Genomic DNA, 19,416 nt, shown 5'->3' on the forward strand with positions numbered 1-19,416 from the left:
CTCCCTCTCCTGTTCCCTGACTCACACTCCACTGTGAAAGTGAAGCCATTAGGTTCCTACCCCAGCCTGCCACACTCCCCCACCTCACTCTTCCCATTGCTCTCATCTGTACTCTCTAGGCCTGGGCCACCCTCTGATCTCATGTTTACAATGCCATCCCTCAGCTCTCTAAAAAATAAGTCTCTCTTCTGGCCTGTCATTCCAGTTTCAGCTCTCCCAGTTGAGCCTCATAGAAGTTATCATTCCTATACTCTCTCTAAATTCTGCCTGCTGGCATTGGCAGTTACCTTTGTCTATGATGCCATGTCTTTCTCTCTACCTAGTGAAATTATCCATTGTGGAGCCTCTGTATCCTCACCCCAACCTACAGGCAAACTCAGGTGCCTATCTGGGGTTCCATCAAACTCACGTCTTTGTTAGAGCCTCATCCTCTGCTGTTATCAAAATATAATGCCTCCTGTGCCTGACTGTCCTTCCCAGTCAGTCAGTTAATCATTCAGTCATGTCTGACTTTTTGCGACCCCATGCACGCCAGGCCTCCTTGTCCATCACCAACTCCCAGAGTTTGGTCATACTCATGTCCATTAAGTCGGTGATGCCATCCAACCATCTCATCCTCTGTCGTCCCCTTCTCCTCCTGCCTTCAATCTTTCCCAGCATCAGGATCTTTTCAAATGAGTCAGCTCTTCATATCAGGTGGCCAAAGTATTGGAGTTTCAGCTTCAACATCAGTCCTCCAATGAATATTCAGGACTAATCTCCTTTAGGATGGACTGGTTGGATCTTCTTTTAGTCCAAGGGACTCTCAAGAGTCTTCTCCAACACCGCAGTTCAAAAGTATCAATTCTTCGGCACTCAGCTTTGTTTATAGTCCAACTCTCACATCCATACATGACTACTGGAAAAACCATAGCTTTGACTAGATGGACCTTTGTTGGCAAAGTAATGTCTCTGCTTTTTAATATGCTGTCTAGGTTGGTCATAGCTTTTCTTCCAAGGAGCAAGCATCTTTTAATTTCATGGCTGCCAGTCATCATTTGCAGTTATTTTGGAGCCCCCCCAAATAAAGTCTGTCACTGTTTCCATTGTTTCCCCATCTATTTGCCATGAAGTGATGGGACTGGATGCCATGATCTTAGTTTTCTGAATGTTGATTTTTTAAGCCAGCTTTTTCACTCTCCTCTTTCACTTTCATCAAGAGGCTCTTTAGTTCTTCTTCACTTTCTGCCATAAGGGTGGTGTCATCTGCATATCTGAGGTTACTGATATTTCTCCCAGCAATCTTGATTCCAGCTTGTGCTTCATCCAGCCCAGCATTTTGCATGATGTACTCTGCATATAAGTTAAATAAGACTGTCTTTCCCACTAATCATCAACTCTGAAGTTAGGAACAGTGACTTCAACTTTGGCTCCATAGTTTAATCCCAGAGATTGCTATAGAGTAAATTGGCACCTCTTTGTGTTTGTAAAGTGAATTATAAAACAATATTTCTCATCTCCAAATTCCTATTTTGCGATGTTTTATACAATTTAGGACTTAGTTGTATATAGTCTTTTTTTTTGACCAAACCGTACAGCATATGGGCTCTTAGTTCCCCCATCAAAGATCAAACCTGCACCCCTTGCAGTGAAAGTTGAGCGTCTTAATTACTGGACCTCCAGGGGAGTCCCTGTACTTGGTCTTTTATTGCTCACTAATATCATCCTATATACTATTTCTTATCATTTTCATGATACATATATTAAAATACTTCCAAATAAATGTTTTCTATCTTCTACAATGTGGAGGACATTGGTACCTTTAAGTTGATATAGGTGGCAAATATATAATCTCATAATCAACAGCCTCAAGGTATTTATATTTTATTAAAGAGAATAAGACAAGTCGACAGATAATTGCAGCCAGAAAAATCAAGATGTGAGGAAAGTGTCATAAAGTGCTATGGGAATTCAGATGAGGGAAAAATGCCAAATTAAGTCATGTTGTAGGTGGCATTTGAAATAGCCCTTAAAGGATAGGTTCACAGGCAGAGATGAGGGTAGGTGAGATTTTGGACAATGGTATCTGTGTAAACAAGAAAACATGGGAAAGGTTGAGAAACAAGAAGATGTCCAGTTTGTCTGGAGCGTCAAGTGTTATGCAGAAAAGTGGGAATAAAGGGATATCTACGTGATATCACATCTGACCTTGAATGTCTAACTAAGGTGTTTATACCTAATCCTTCTGATAGTGGAATAACATCAACTCTGAGTGGAGATGTACCCCAGTTGGAACTGTGCTTGCGGACATAAATTATCCATAGTTTAGGAAAGGAGTAGCTATAAGCAGCAGGCATCTAGACTAGGCTGGAGTCATAGCAATGACTCTGGTGGCAGCTGGATTAAAGAGAAGAAACTACTGGGAGGTGAACAGTCTTTGGAGGAAAGGGCACTATGCGTCTTAGCATCTGGCAAAATGCTGAGCAGGTAGTAGGCAATAAATAAAAGTCTGGCAGGTGTCTCTGAGCCTTTGCTCTCGTAGTTCTTGCAGTTTATCTACATAAAAGCTAGTGTGCTTTTTGTGACTTTCCCCCAGGAAAGTATTTTATTAATAACAAAGATCTTATAAACCTTTTTTTATTTTTACTTTTTAAAATCCACTATGTTTTATTTATTGAGGTACAAATTTACATGCCATAAAATATGCAAATCTTAAGTATACAGCTTAATAATGATATAGTTTTTGTCTTTTTTTCCCCTGGCCTCTTAAAATCTCTGATAATTTCTTTCCTTAAAAAAGGAAATATATTTACTATATAATTCCGCAATGTTACCCCCATAGATCTGATGATACAGAACATAAAAAAAAATAACAACTTGTGTGATTTATCATTAATCATTAATTTATCATTATCATCAGTAATCATTGCAAAGCAGCTTTTATTCTTTATTGTTTGAGAGGCATCATAGCACACATATTCTGATAGAAAGTTGATCTGTAGAAACAGGAATTACAAAGAAATGAATAGTCCTAGTAAAGCAGGTGAGACCAATTACTCTGTATGGCAGTTTTAATTATGTGTCCTGTTTTACTTTGTTTTTCTTTCCCAAAGTTGAAAGAAATCTTATCAGTCCAGTCACCATGGCGTATCAGAAGGGAGGCGTGCTTGCTTCTGGAATTGTAACGTATTTTTTCTTCAAAATTAATTGCTTTCAAGAAAATATATAAACACCTGAAGCTAACACAATGTTGTAAATTAACTATACTTCAATTAAAAATGGTTAAAAAATATTTCAAATAGAAAAAGAAAATATACAAAATTTCTATTTGCTGCCTTTTACTATGATGAGCCATAATATGTGATATCAAGTTCTGTCAGTTTATTAATTAAAATTCTTTTTTTTAGGGGATGCTATTGTAAAACTTTTTATTACAAATAATATATATGTATACAAAATTATAGAAAACATTATAGTCAACTATCATATGTCTGGCTTATTGCAAATAAACAAAAGTCAAATTAAAAAATCCACCACCCCAAAGCATACACACACACACACACTCAAAGGAGTTAAGTCTTCCAGAGTTCACGAACCAATAAGTGGAAGAAGCTGGAAATTGAACCCAGCATGGTAAACTCCAAAGTCCTTTCTCTCATTTTTTAGGGCACACAGCTTCAGTAAGTAAGAAAAGGGGCCAGACCATGTTACTTTTCCATGTGGTTGTAATCAATGCCAAGGTTTGAAGCCGACCTACACTAAAATCTCTGGTCTACTAGTAGCTGTCTCAAACCACTGTTAGCTTTGTCTCTTCTTTTGCCACAGATCACACCTCTAGGAACCTAAGGGCAGCTGCAAAATGCTGTCAGAATGAAAGCTCCACCAACAGGAAGCAGTCTGGAGCTCATAAACCTACATTTATTTAGCTCATAATCTCCTCTCCCCAACCTTGCAATGGACTACCTCCTACATTTAGTCTGCTTTTGTCCTTCTCAAGTCACCCTTGGTGGTTTTTTTTTTTTTTTAAATCTAGTTTAAAGGAAAGCTTGGAGCATCTGCTCTGGTGAGGGATGGAGAGTGATGCACGTTTTTTCCCCAGGTCCCAAGTCTGAACCAAGCCATCTCACAAATACCTCCTCTTAGTCATTAGGGGGTCTAATCTAGAAATGATGGCTGAGTTTGCCCAAAATCTTTTCATTACTGTAAAAATAACTTAAGTTCTTCTTGAAAGTAGTTAAATTAACCTAGAACTGTTTACAACTTACTGATCAATATTTAACCAACCCATTTTTACTGGATACTTGCCCTGTTTCTAGCACTGTGTGAAAAACTAGAAAGGAGACTACAAAGGAAATAAACAGCACACTGCCTACCTTTGAGTCATTTAGAGATTTAAGAAATGCACACAATAATGATTAAAGAACATACATTAAGGCTAAGGCCCTTTGAAGTAAGGAGACTGCTGAATACCAGCCACACAGTAAACTCTGCCTCATCTACCCCATGTCCTTTATCATGAAGAATGTGGTAAGGTGATAAATACTAAAGAAGTTCAAAGAAAGGGGAGATTAGTAAAATTTTAGGTAATTGAAAAATGTGTCAGAAAAAAAGATAAAATTTTAAAAAGACCAGGAAACATGGTTAAAAATTGGCTAAATAAAGGTAAGAAGACAGAGCATTCCAGATAATGTAAACATAGACGATGTTTCCAAAAATGAACAGTAGATGCTAATCAATAAATCTTAGCTGATTTGATGAGGAAAGTATACTATGCATGGACTAAGACTAATTTTCTTTATTTATCTCATTGTTTTTGGTTTCTAGGATGGCTTTGTGTATTCTTTACTTATTAAAGATACAGATTATAAAGTAGAGGATTTTCTTGAGGTTGAAAGGCCGGTGGAACATTTGATGTTTTCTCCTAGTTACAGAATATTGCTGATTCAGACAGACAAGGTATGCTAGATGGTGATTTCTTGATAAATTTTCAGATATTATTATCATCATCATTGCATGACAGGAATGAAGGGCAGAATGTACTGCATAATGATCCATTACTAGTCAGGACTCTTTAGCTTGCAAATGAAAAATCAGCCAATTTAAAAGTCCAGGCAACACTTGAGTGTTTGTTTTCTTCTTTTTGTTTTATATATAACTGAAAGCAAGCAAGGAATTGATAGAAATCTGGGCGCTCCCATGTTGCTACTAGCCTTGTTTTTCTGCCATATCTTAGCTCTGTTTCCTCTCTACTTCCTCCCTTTCTATGAAGATGGTGTCAAAAGAACCTCCTGAAACTCAGTTTTATATTTTTATCCTCTTGGTGACCTTAGTAGAAAGATACCAGTTGGAAAAAAATGTCCTGTAACCTGGACTTATTGTACTAACTTGGGTCACCTTTCTACCCCTGGGTCAATTACTATGTCCAGAGGGATTCTAAACTCTCATTGACCAGGCCTAGATCACATGTCTAACCTTGGAGCCTAGGTAGAGTCATCTCGGTTTAGTTCAATTCAGTCACTCAGTCATGTCCAACTCTTTGCGACCCCATGGACGGCAGCACACCAGGCCTCCCTGTTCATCACCAACTCCCAGAGTTGACTCAAACTCATGCCCATTGAGTCGGTGATGCCATCCAACCATCTCATCCTCTGTCATCTGCTCAAACATAAACTGAGATTGTGGTAATGGGTGGTTCTCTAAGGAGAGTATAAGTTCTGAAGAGAAGAAGGGAGGGAAATAAACGCAGAATAAAATCAAATGCCCAATGAATTATGCTGTTAGGAAGACTCCTAAGACAGGATTAGCAGTTTATATTGTTGGGCAATGATTTTACATAAATTGCAAGTAAAATTGAATGATTATTTGCCTAAAAGAAATTGAAACTGACATATGGAAAGACTTAAGTTTCTATAATTACCAGAAGTTAAAATAACTGTGTTAATGAGGTTTTAATAAATGAAAAACTTGAAGTATCTATAGAGGACAGAAAACAATAAAAAATGTAACCTAAGAGAAGGGAGAAAGACACAGATGGAAATCATACAAAGAAAAATATACTTACAAAGTAAAAATTAAATGAATATGTCTGACAGAAGACAGGACTCAGCCAAAGAGAGAGAATAGATGAAGATAGATTGGAAGAAGTTATTCAGAATGTACCCAAGAGATGAAAGTATAGGAAATATAGAAGGGAGGATAAGAGAAATGAATGACATAGTGAAAAGATCTAACATGTATTTGATTGGAATTCCAAAGAGGAGAGTCAGACAGAAGCAATATTTAAGGAGATATTTTCCAGAACTGATTAAAGACATGAATTTACAGCTTCAGGAGACCCAGTGAATCCCAAGCAGGATACATTAAAAAGATATACACACCTAGACTTAACAGTATGAAGTTGTTGAAAACTAAAGACAAAGAGAAAATCTTAAAAGTAGTCAGAGAGAAAACCAGATTATTTCAAGGGACTTTCAATTAGGCTAACAGCTGACTTCTTTGGCAATAATATAAGCAAGAAAGAGTAGAATGATATCTTCCATGTAGTGCAGGGGTCAGCAAACTGTGGACCCATGGGTCAAAACCAGCCTCCTGCTTGTTTCTGTAAATAAAGTTTTACTGGAACACAGTCAGACCCACTTGTTTATGTATTGTCTATGGCTGCTTTCACACTGCAGTGGTAGTATTAAGTAGTTTTGAGAGACTACATGGCCTGCAAAGCCTAAAATATTTATTGGTTGTCCCTTTATAGAAAGAGCTTGCTGACCCCCGATTTAGTGAAATAAGGTTACTATCACTGAATTTTATACCCAGGGAAAATACTTTTCAGTATAGAGATGAAAAATGACATTTTTAGAAATGAGCATTTGTTAGTATGTCATCACTAGAGAAAATTCTAAAGAATATACTTCAGGCAGAAGGAAAATGAGCCCAGATGGAAAGACTGTGATGCAAAAAGAATGAAGAGCAGCAGTAAATGTGTGGAGAAATGTAAGTGAAGACTGACTGTATAAAACAACAAAAATAATGTGAAGTCGGAGGGAAATGAGTGTGCTGTGTGGTTAGTCGCTCAGCTATGTCTGACTCTTTGCAACCCTTTGGACTGCAGCCCACCAGTCTCCTCTGTCCATGGGATTTTCCAGGCAAGAATACTAGAGCAGGTTGCCATTTCCTTCTCCAGGGGATCATCCAGACTCAGGGATCAAAACTGAGTCTCCTGCATTGGCAGGTGGATTCTTTTACCCACTGAGAGAATAAAGGTTTTAAGTTCTTCTGATGTTTATAAATTAAGTATACATGTTCTGACCTGTAAGGTAACCATAAAAGAACTGAAACATCAGATGAAATTTCCACATAATAGAGGGGCAAAGTGGAAGTGTTAAAGAAAGCAACACAAAACAAAGTAAGAAAAGAGAAGAAAAGATACACAAACAACTGAGAAGAAAATAGGAAGCATGAATTAAAGTGTAATGTTTAATCTCAAATATACTAGTAATTACAATTAAAGCAAAACAGAATAGTTGATCTAGTTAAAAGGCAAAGATTAGCATATTTGATTTAAAAAAAGCCAAACCTAACTATGCACTGTTTTCAAGTGACATATCTAAAGCATAAGATTGAAAGTAAATTTTTAAAAATATAGTAACATTGAAAGCAAATTAAAAATTGAAAGTAAATAAAAAGATAGGAAAAGGTATATCATGCGAACATTAACCAAAAGAAAGCCTTTGGAGATATATTAATATTAGACAAAATAGACTTTTGGGCAAAAATCATTCCTAAGGATAAATGAGTTTATTAATATTTTAGAATAGTAAAAGGTTAAATTCGCTAGAAGTCTATAAACTTTTAAGATATATATGTACCAAATAAAATAGCTTCAAAATACATAAAGCAAAACATGACAAAATGACAAGGGAAAGCAAAGTCCTGACCTCAACAGATTTTAATAGAGTTTTCTCAGTACTTAATAGAATAAACGTGTGTACTTAACACAGTGGCCAAGGTGAGAAGCATCTCTACTACTCAGAGCCCTCCAGTGATTGTCTGTGTTATTCTGAGTAAAAGCCAAAATCCTCACTATGCTTTACAAGGCTCTTCATGATGTGGACTGTGCTCCCCACCCTGACCTTATCTCCCGCTGGTCTTCTTGTTCACCCTGCTTCGGTCATGCTGGCCATCATGTAAGCTTTTTGTACTCACCAGGCGTGCTCCTCCCTCAGAGTGCGTTGGCTGTTCCTTCTGCCTGGAATGCCTTCCCCACAGGGTCCACATGAATACCTTCCTCATTTCCTTCAAGTCTTTTCTCTAAACTCACCTTCTCAGTAAAGCGTTTCTTGGACACTCAGGTTTGAAGTCTACCCTCTTCTTTTGCCATGTCATATCCTCTTTCTCTGCTTTATTTTTTTTCTTTCTACAATTATTGCCTTTAACTTATAATATATATTATTTAGATATCTTATTTATTGACTGAATCCCCCAGTAGAATGTAAGCATGAAGGCAGGGAATTTTTGTCTGTCCTGTCCTCCGATGTAGCCCCCGCATCCAGAGCTGTGTCTGGCACAGTGTGTCCACTCCATATTTGTTGAAGGAATGAATGAAAGGTAAAACCAGTAAATACCTACCAAATTTTAGACTTTACAGAGTTGTGTTTTTTTACATAAACAAGAATAAAAACATTCATGTTTAACTCAAGTAAACTTGAAGAACTTGTGATCAGTTTAAAGCAGACTTCTTATTGCTAGTAACCATTCCGTAGTATAGTTACTTGGCAGAGACGCATAAGGTACAGGGTAGATTTTTTTTTGGAGAGGTGAATTAGGAACCTGAGAATGATAAACAAGTTTTAAAGTAACAGCTTCAAGTGCTCAGGGCTGGTGCACTGGGAAGACCCAGAGGAATCGGGTGGAGAGGGAGGTGGGAGGGGGGATCGGGATGGGGAATACATGTAAATCCATGGCTGATTCATGTCAGTGTATGACAAAAACCACTACAACATTGTAAAGTAATTAGCCTCCAACTAATAAAAATAAATGAAAAAAAAAATAATAAAGTAACAGCTTCAGACACACCTCTACAAGTTTCACAAAAGTTTATTTACAAGTGTCATTAGTACTCATCATGGTCTAGTATGTGATAGAATTTAGTTAATCTTAACAACTTTTTTGGTTTTCCACATTCTTCAAACTTTCAGCATAAATAGACATAATTTTTGAAGTCAGGAAAAAGTGCTTCATTATGTTTTGTAATCTAAAAAACAAATGCCTGGAAATGGAGAAAAGAAGTCTTATTTATTGAATATTTTAATTGATGAGTGAATGCAAGAATCAATAAAACAAATACTTAGATTTTAAGCTCCTCAAGGTCAGGGCCTTACTGAGTTTATCTCTACTTTCCCATCACATTTTCCCACGCAGTGTCTTGTTTACAGTAAACATTTAATAACTATTTGTTCAACAGAACACACAACAGTTGCATTATTTTTTTCTTTTCTGGTATATTTACAGGGGTCTGTTTTTATTTATACTTTTGGTGAGGAGCCAACCTTTGAAAAAGTCCTAGAGGCTTGTGATGGGAAATTTCAGGCAACAGACTTTATCACACCTGGAAATGAATACTGCATGGTAAGGAATATTGTTTTGTTCCACGATAGGATTTAAGGATGAGATTTGGAAGTTCACGTGCAACCTGTTGCAAATAGGAAGCAGAGTGTACTCTTGAAGATGCGGTAGAAATGCCAGCCACTTCCATCATCAGATCTACTCCCCAGTTAAAATGGCATCATCACATTGTGACTTCATAATATTAAGTCTCTGAACATGACCAAAGCAATTAAAATCTTAAGAGCCATCCTGTTTGTATTCACCATCCAAGCTTTCCAAGCCATATCTTTAAATACATTCATTTAGTGAGTTGTCAACACTCATTAAACTATTAGTGTTTACCCTTTTTCAGAGTGATCCAGCCCCATCTGAAAATGACAATGAAATAGTTGCCATGCGTAAAACATGTATTCAGTCTACTTTAAAAAAAAAACCCACCCTCTACATTTAGAGAAGAAAAATTTTTTCTAATGTTTAATAGCTTACCTTTAGTTGATCTCAAGAAGTATAATTCACATTCCATATGATTCATCAGCAAATCCATTAAGATTTTGGGAGTTCTAGCAAATATTAATAAAAAAGATACATAAACCATGGAATAGGTAACACTTAAGAGTTCTTCCAGTCATCAGATTCTGGTTATATGCTTTTTCTTCCAGATATTCTCTGATAAGAATTAAATTAAATAAAAATTTAATATAAGATTTTCATGTTTAGAATTTAGATACTTTATCCACAACATCATGTACTCACTTCCTCGTATTTAAGAAACAGAATTTAAACTGTATCACATTGCAGTTATTTTAAAATGTTTTCAGTCTTGATCCTGTGAAAGAAGAAAAATGAACAAGATGAACTTTGAGTTTCCAGTCTAGCATGTAAAGAACCTTACAACAGGGGGAAAGAAAAGCTGAATAAACAAAATCAACCATTACTCTCAGACCCATCAGAGAATTGGGGCCATAGGGGAAACCACTGCCCCCAAAATTATAGAGACAGACAGGCAGATGTAAAGAATCATAGCTTACTGGAGCAGATACCCAGAAGTAGAAACCAGCCCTGGAGCCAGTACCCAGGGGGATTACAGTGGGAGAATCTGCACATCTCAGACCAAACACAAGGACACTAGAAGCAATTTTAGTTTCTGACACATTCAGCTACAGCAGACAAGAAACATAGTCTAACTCCTAGCCAGATAAACATAAAACCCCATATTACAGCCTACTTAATTCATATCCTTTTACCCAGTACATCATGTCCAGCTTTTAACAAAAATTATAAGGCATACTAAAAGGCGGTAACAGTTAGAAGATACAGAGAAAGCATCAGAATCAGACTCAGATGTTGTTGTATCTGAAAATAATTACAAAGATGTTGTAATTTATCAGGCCAGAAATTTAAAACAACTATGATTAATATACTAAGGGGTCTTATAAAAACAGTGGGCAATGTGAAAGAATGATTGGAAAATATAAGTAGAGATATGGAAACACAAAGAAAATAAGAAATATTAGAAATATAAAACACTGTAACAGAAATAAAGAATGCCTTTGGTGGGCTCATCAATAGACTGAATAGACTGCAGAGGAAAGAATCAATAAGCTTGAAGAAATGTCAGTAGAACCTTCAACACTGAAATTCAAAAAGAAAAAAGAATCAAAAAGAACAGAATATCCAAGAACATGGGACAATTATAAAAGGTATAGCATACACTTAATAGGAATACCAGGAGAAGAAAGGAAGGAAGGAACAGAGGAAATGTTTGAAGTAATAATGGCTGAGAATTTTTCAAAATTAATGTCAGACACCAAACTACAGATCTGGGAAGCTCAGAGAACACTAGAAAGATAAATACCAAAAAAATTTATACCAACATATATTAAGTGAAGAAGAACTAAAGAGTCTCTTGATGAAAGTGGAAAAGGAGAATGAAAAAGTTGGCTTAAAACTCAACATTCAGAAAACTAAGATCATGGCATCCAGTCCCATCACTTCATGGCAAATAGATGGGGAAACAATGGTAACAGTGACAGACTTTATTTTGGGGGGCTCCAAAATCACTGCAGATGGTGACTGGCAGTCATGAAATTAAAAGATGCTTGCTCCTTGGAAGAAAAGCTATGACCAAACTAGACAGCATATTAAAAAGCAGAGACATTACTTTACATATTAAACACATATTTAATATGCATTTAATACATATTAAATATATATTTACATATTGCTTTACATATTAAAAAACAGAGACATTACAACAAAGGTCCGTGTAGTTAAAGCTATGGTTTTTCCAGTATTCATGTATGGATGTGAGAGTTGGACTATAAAGAAACCTGAGCGCCGAAGAATTGATGCTTTTGAACTGTGGTGTTGGAGAAGACTCTTGAGAGTCCCTTGGACTGTAAGAAGATCCAACCAGTCCATCCCAGAGGAGATCAGTCCTGAATATTCATTGGAAGGACTGATGCTGAAGCTGAAACTCCAATACTTTGGCCACCTTATGTGAAGAACTGACTCATTTGAAAAGACCCTAATGCTAGGAAAGATTGAAGGTGGGAAGAGAAGGGGATGACAGAGGATAAGATGGTTGGATGGCATCACCAACTCAATGGACATAAGTTTGACTAAACTCTGGGAGTTGGTGATAGACAGGGAGACCTGGCGTGCTGCAGTCCATAGGCTTGCAGAGTCAGACATGACTGAGCAACTGAACTGAACTGAAAGGTAATAGTTAATATTTGTTCAAATCAGAAGTATGAACATTGAGATTGTAAAGTAATTTTAAGCCACATAAATAAAATGAAATTTTATTTTAAATTATCAGTGATTGACATACTAGGAACAAATTTAGAACATGCTCCCATAGCAGTCTTTTTTCCATTTGAGTTTTATTTTTCTTTCTTTTACAGACACTCACACAGTCAGGGGAAGTTTGTGTTTGGGGTATAGAGGATGGTGCTTGTGTCAGCAGGATTTATGTGAATATCCAAGTAAGTGTGCCTTACAAATGGATTTTTAAAAAATATTGAATTCTAATCCAGCCTACATTTCTGTGTTCACATGGCAATAGTCTGTGAAAATACTTGTTACAGAGATGTTAATGTATTTTACCTTATGTGTTTAGAGTAATTCTTGTGTATAAAGTGTGTTCCACAGCCCAGAAGGTAGAACATGAGGTATTGTGTTGGTATATGGGAAAGAACAAACTTTTCCTTGGTGGCAATTATTTCTGAAACCCTAGTGATTTATATCTCACTTATGCTGCAAATTCATTCTGGATTGACAAGATCTCTTTTCCCCCGTGGTCTTTCAGGGAACAAAGCCGACAGGGGCTCCACCAATTAATAGCTCCTCAGTACCATGGGATGGGCTTCCCACGTGGCTCAGCGGTAAAGAATCTGCCCGACAATACAGAAGATGCAGGAGACGAGGGTTAGATCTCTGGGTTGGGAAGATCCCCTGGAGGAGGAAATGGCAACCCACTCCAGTATTCTTGCCTGAAAATCTTCCATGCATAGAGGAGCCTGGCAGGCTACAGTCCATGGGGTCACAAAGAGTTGGACACAACTGAGAAACTGACCGTGCACGCACACCATGGGATGGGAAGAGTTCTGGAGAGTCTTGAACTAGCAATTAAGTGTTTTTAATAAAAAACAAAACATTCCTTGGCCGTAACTAGGTAAATGGCCCCATCTAACTGCAAGGGGATCAGTTATAAATGAAAGAAAGGTGCCATTCTAACCAGCTTGAGCCAAAAATGAAAAAGTGTGGGCTATTGACTCAATTAACTATAAAGTATAGAGCTTCTCTGGGCTCAGCTGTGACTTTATCCAGCAACTCAAATGATATTACCAAGGATCTCATCTTTCTTTCTGTCTGTGTACTATCTCTTAATTTCATCTAAGACTTCGTGTGATACCCAAATGCCACAAATACCAACCTCACATCAGATCATCAGGGAAGAAAACCTCCTACAATGGGAGGAGGAAGAGAAAAGTTTCTCCTTTTCAGAAGGCTTTGTAAATATATCCTAATGTCTTAATAACACCCCTGAACTAATCACTGTGGACAGGGGCATGAGAAATGCTAGTTGGCTTAAAATCAGTCTTGGAAATGAGACTTAGATCTATTCCACTTAACTGAAAATAGAAGAGAGATGGTTTCTTAAAGGATATTCAAGAAATTTTCCAGAAGGAAGGTGTATGTATGCTGGGTGGCAAACTACAGTTGCTCACCTAAACCTAAGCATAACCTACCATAAGGTGATACTGTTCTTTCCACCATGGTCATGGTGCACATAAAAATAATATTTTAAAAGTATAAAAAGACCAAGAAGCAATGGTAAGGCTATTTTTTCCTTAAGTTATCATTTTTTCTATATTACATAATTCTCGATGAGATATGGATCTAGATAGTAGAAAGAAAAGTTACAATCCTTCTCTATTGTAAATTAAAATCTCAATTAATAATGCAAGATGATCACTGTTTATAATAGCCAGGACATGGAAGCAACCTAGATGTCCATCAGCAGACGAATGGATAAGGAAGCTGTGGTACATATACACCATGGAATATTACTCAGCCATTAAAAAGAATTCATTTGAATCAGTTCTCATGAGATGGATGAAACTGGAGCCCATTATACAGAGTGAAGTAAGCCAGAAAGATAAAGACCAATACAGTATACTAACACATATGTATGGAATTTAGAAAGATGGTAATGATGACCCTATATGCAAAACAGAAAAAGAGACACAGAAGTACAGAACAGACTTTTGAACTCTGTGGGAGAAGGTGAGGGTGGGATGTTTAGAGAGAACAGCATCAAAACATATATATTATCAAGGGTGAAACAGATCACCAGCCCAGGCTGGATGCATGAGACAAGTGCTCGGGGCTGGTGCACTGGGAAGACCCAGAGGAATCGGGTGGAGAGGGAGGTGGGAGGGGGGATCGGGATGGGGAATACATGTAAATCCATGGCTGATTCATGTCAATGTATGGCAAAAACCACTACAATATGGTAAAGTAATTAGCCTCCAACTAATAAAAATAAATGGAAAAAAAATAATGCAAGATGAAGCATCATACTTCATATAAGAGGATACAAGATGCAAAAGATATATAATTCAATGAGATAAGTAAACTCATCCTAAAAAGTAAAGATAAAAATTCTTACCTAAAAGAACATGTGTAGACTCCATGCAGTGTGGCAAAGGTTTATTCATTTCTGTTAGAATTACTAGAACTAGAAAAATCTTAAAGTTCATCTGATCACACCTCCTTTTACAGATGAGAGACTTACAAACCTAAGGGTCTGTATAATCAGAACTTACCTTGCACTTCCTGGGTAAGGAGGGATAGGAAAGTCGCTCAGTCATGTCCAACTCTTTGCGAGCCCCTATTCATTGGTGGAGCCTCTGTCGGCTTTGTTCCCTGAAAGACCATGGGGGAAAACAGATCCTGTCGATCCACAATGAATTTGCAGCATGAGTGAGATATAAATCACTAGGGTTTCAGAAATAATTGCCACCAAGGAAAAGTTCATTCTTTCCCATATACCAAAACAATACCTTGGGCTATACAGTCCTTGGATTTCTCCAGGCCAAAATACTGGAGTGGGTAGCCTTTCCCTTCTCTAGGGGATCTTCCCAACCCAGGGTTCAAACCCAGGCCTCCTACATTGCAGGCAGATTCTTTACCAGCTGAGCCACAAGGGAAGCCCAAGAATACTGAAGTGTGTAGACTATCCCTTCTCCAGCAGATCTTCCCAACCCAGGAATCAAACCAGGGTCTTCTGCATTGCAGGTGGATTCTTTACCAACTGAGCCACCCGGGAAGCCCAAGGAGGGATATAGTTACCATCAAAAGACCTCTTTCTGCTTCAGATATCTTCCTTTCCCCTGACCAGAAGGGAGAGATTTGGGCAACTGTCACAGTTAAGCAGACATCCCTTCATTGAGCTCAACACCAAGCATGGTACATTCATGCAGATCAGCCTTTGTTGGGAAGAATCAGTGATTTTTCCTTACTGAAGATTACTGCTACCCTCTGGAGAATTGATAAGTGGGTTGATCCAGTAGTACAGAGGCTAGATCTCCCTGCCTATGCCCAGGACTGTATTCTCCATGAACATTTTAGGTAGTGGTCCTCAGAGAACCCTGCTTAGCATCATGATGGCAGGATGCCCAAACACTAGTACCTTCACTTGATGTTACCTGCTAGGGTAACTAAGATCCCTCCAAATATTGCTGCATATTTTTAGCCTAGTCAACTATTGCCCTGGAATGGAGGTTAATTTCAACTGATTGTGTTGAGCAAACACAGATACACACACACACTAAGAGCTCCCATAAAGGTTTTCAGCTAAAAAAAACCCCAAACCCTCACCACTTTGTTCCCAGTTTCATACTGCTGCTGCTGCTGCTGCTAAGTCGCTTCAGTCATGTCCGACTCTGTGCGACCCCATAGATGGCAGCCCACTAGGCTCCGCTGTCCCTGGGATTCTCCAGGCAAGAACACTGGAGTGGGTTGCCATTTCCTTCTCCAATGCATGACAGTGAAAAGTGAAAGTGAAGTCGCTCAGTCGTGTCCGACTGTTAGTGAGATACCAATAATAAAAAAAAGACTCAACCTGGTTAAGCCTCAGAAAATTCACTTTAAAAAATAAAAGGAAAGGGGGGAGGAGCCAAGATGGCAGAGGAGTAGGACGGGGAGACCACTTTCTCTCCTACAAATTCATCAAAAGAATAACTGAACACAGAGCAAACTTCACAAAACAACTTCTGATCGCTAGCTGAGGTCATCAGGCGCCCAGAAAAGCAGCCCATTGTCTTTGAAAGGAGGTAGGACAAAATATAAAAGATAAAAAGTGAGACAAAAGAGCTAAGGATGGAGATCCGTCCCGGGAAGGGAGTCTTAGGCAGCATTGCTTGGGGTAGGGTCCGGGCCTGAGTGCCCTGAGGACAATCGGAGAGAGCTTCTGTGAGTTGCCAACTTGAACTGTGGGAGAATAAAAGAGAGAGAGAAAATTAACCAGCCCGAACACACTGCCGGCCGTTCGCAGAACAAAGGGACCGAGAAAGTCCAGAGAAGAGCTCGCAGGCTGCGGACCGGCCCAGCCCCGCCCCGCCGGAGGCAGGAGGCAGCGGGGAGGGGAAGGGGGCAGGCTCGGCCCCAAGGACCACATCCCCTGCCGCACTGCAAACAGGCCTCCAGTACTAATCAAAGACCTCCTGAGATTCTGGATGGTCGACATCCGCCAGGAGGGTCGCGGCGAGACACAGGGCGTAGGCACCCGACCGGCCTGGGCGGGGACTGGGGCTGGGGACGCGGAGGGCAGAAGGCGCACGCACCTGACTGGCGCCGTGGGAAACTGAGACTGGGACCACGGAAGGGAGTGGGCGCACCGCACCCGGGGAGAGTGCGCCCGTCAAGCCCCTGGCTGCCTGGACCGCTCTGACGGGGAAGGCACAAAGAGCAGGTGCAGCTTTTTTGTTCCGCGCTTTTGTGGAACACCCGAGGGCTGGAACGGCGCGCAGTGCGGGGAGCGCTCCATATTGAGCAGCCTGGAGCCTGAGCAGCGCAGACGGAGAAAGCAGCGCCAGCCCCTCCCCGCAGAGCGACAGAAATAGCTACCTGAATAAGAGTCCACCTCCACCTGCCTGTGTCAGGGCGGAAATGAGGCTCTGAAGAGACCGGCAAACAGAAGCCAAATAAACAAAGGGAACCGCTTCAGAAGGGACCGGTGCACCGGATTAAAATCCCTGTAGAAAACACCGACTACACCGGAAGGGGCCTGTAGATATCCAGAAGTGTAAGCGGGAAGGAGGAGCTATCTGAAACTGAGCCGAACCCACACTGACCGCAACAGCTCCAGAGAAATTCCTAGATATATTTTTACTTTTTTTTTTTTAAGTAAGAAAAAAAATTTTTTTTTATTTTTTAAATTTTTCTTTTTTATTTTTTCTTTTATTTTCCTTTAAAATTCCCTATTACTCCCCCATTACTCCTTAACTTTCATTTTCATAGATTTTTACGATTTTTTTTAATTAGGGAAAAAAAAAATTTTTTCTTTCTTTTTTTTTTCTTCTTTTTTTTTCTTTCCTTTTTCTCTTCTATTTTCTATTTTTCTTTTTCTCTTATTTCTTTTAAAGTCCTCTAGTACTCCTCTACTACTCCTTAATTTTCATTTTCATTACACTATAACCTTACAAAAAAAAAAAAGAAGAGAAGCCCTATTTTTAAACCGAACTTCATATATGTTTCTAAAATTTTTTGTGTGTGTTTTGGTTTTTGTTTTTAATATAGTATTTTTAAGAGTCTAACCTCTACTCTAGATTTTTAATTTTTGTTTTTCAGTATATGATATAAATTGTGAACATTTAAGAATCCAATATTCAGTTCCCATTTTTATTCAGGAGTGTGTTGATTATTCTCTCCCAATCTTGACTCTCTGTTTTCTACCTCAGAACACCTCTATTTCCTCCTTTCCCCTTCTCTTCCCAATCCAATTCTGTGAATCTTTGTAGGTGTCTGGGCTACGGAGAACACTCTGGGAACAGACAACTACGTAGATCTGTCTCTCTCCTCTTGAGTCCCCCTTTTCCTCCTCCTACTCATCTCTATCTCCCTCCTCCCTCTCCTCTTCTTCATGTAACTCTGTGAACCTCTCTGGGTGTCCCTAACGGGGGAGAATCTTTTTGCCATTAACCTAGAAGTTTTATTATCAGTGCTGTATAGTTGGAGAAGTCCTGAGTCTACAGGAAGAATAAAACTGAAATCCAGAGGCAGGAGACTTAAGCCCAAAACCTGAGAACACCAGAAAACTCCTGACTACATGGAACTTTAAGTAATAAGTGACCGTCCAAAAACCTCCATACCTACACTGAAACCAACCACCACCCAAGAGCCAATAAGTTTTAGAGCAAGACATACCACACAAATTCTCCAGCAATGCAGGAACATAGCCCTGAACATCAACATACAGGCTGCCCAAGGTCACACCTAACACATAGACCTATCTCAAAACTAATTACTGGGCACTCCATTGCTCTCCAAAGAGAAGAAATCAAGTTCCATGCACCAGAACACTGACGCAAGCTTCCCTAACCAGGAAACCTTGACAAGCCAATCGTCTAAACCCACCCACTGGGTAAATCCTCCACAATAAAAAGGAACCACAGACCTCCAGAATACAGAAAGCCCACTCCAGACACAGCAGTCTAAACAAGATGAAAAGGCAAAGAAATACCCAACAGGTAAAGGAACATGAAAAATGCCACCAAGTCAAACAAGAGGGGAGATAGGGAATCTACCTGAAAAAGAATTTAGAATAATGGTAATAAAAATGATCCAAAAATCTTGAAAACAAAATGGAGCTACAGATAAATAGCCTGGAGACAAAGATTGAGAAGATGCAAGAAATGTTTAATAAGGACCTAGAAGAAATAAAAAAGTCAATTAAAAATGAATAATGCAATAAATGAGATCAAAACACTCTGGAGGGAACCAACAGTAGAATAACGGAGACAGAAGATAGGATAAGTGAGGCAGAAGATAAAATGGAGGAAATAAATGGAATGAGGAAAAAAGAAAAAAGGATAAAAAGAAATGAGGACAACCTCAGGGACCTCTGGGAAACTGTGAAACGCCCCAACATTCGAATCATAGGAGTTCCAGAAGAAGAAGACAAAAAGAAAGGCCATGAGAAAATACTCGAGGAGATAATAGCTGAAAACTTCCCTAAAATGGGGAAGGAAATAGCCACTCAAGTCCAAGAAACCCAGAGAGTCCCAAACAGGATAACCCAAGGCGAAACACCCCAAGACACATAATAAT

General features: G+C 38.8%; 1 protein-coding gene across 1 annotated transcript in view; it reads left to right on the top strand.

The window, feature by feature from the left end:
• The window catches only part of CFAP43 (cilia and flagella associated protein 43), a 105,803-nt gene that overhangs the window by 27,133 nt on the left and 59,254 nt on the right, over nucleotides 1-19,416 (top strand). Inside the window, exons 7-10 of the mRNA XM_043475678.1 lie at nucleotides 3,093-3,160; nucleotides 4,804-4,935; nucleotides 9,484-9,600; nucleotides 12,486-12,566. Of these exons, the coding sequence (XP_043331613.1) occupies nucleotides 3,093-3,160; nucleotides 4,804-4,935; nucleotides 9,484-9,600; nucleotides 12,486-12,566 (398 nt within the window). The remainder of the gene's footprint in view (nucleotides 1-3,092; nucleotides 3,161-4,803; nucleotides 4,936-9,483; nucleotides 9,601-12,485; nucleotides 12,567-19,416) is intronic.

The sequence above is a fragment of the Cervus canadensis genome, chromosome 8, assembly GCF_019320065.1.
Source record: "Cervus canadensis isolate Bull #8, Minnesota chromosome 8, ASM1932006v1, whole genome shotgun sequence".
Lineage (NCBI taxonomy): Eukaryota > Metazoa > Chordata > Mammalia > Artiodactyla > Cervidae > Cervus > Cervus canadensis.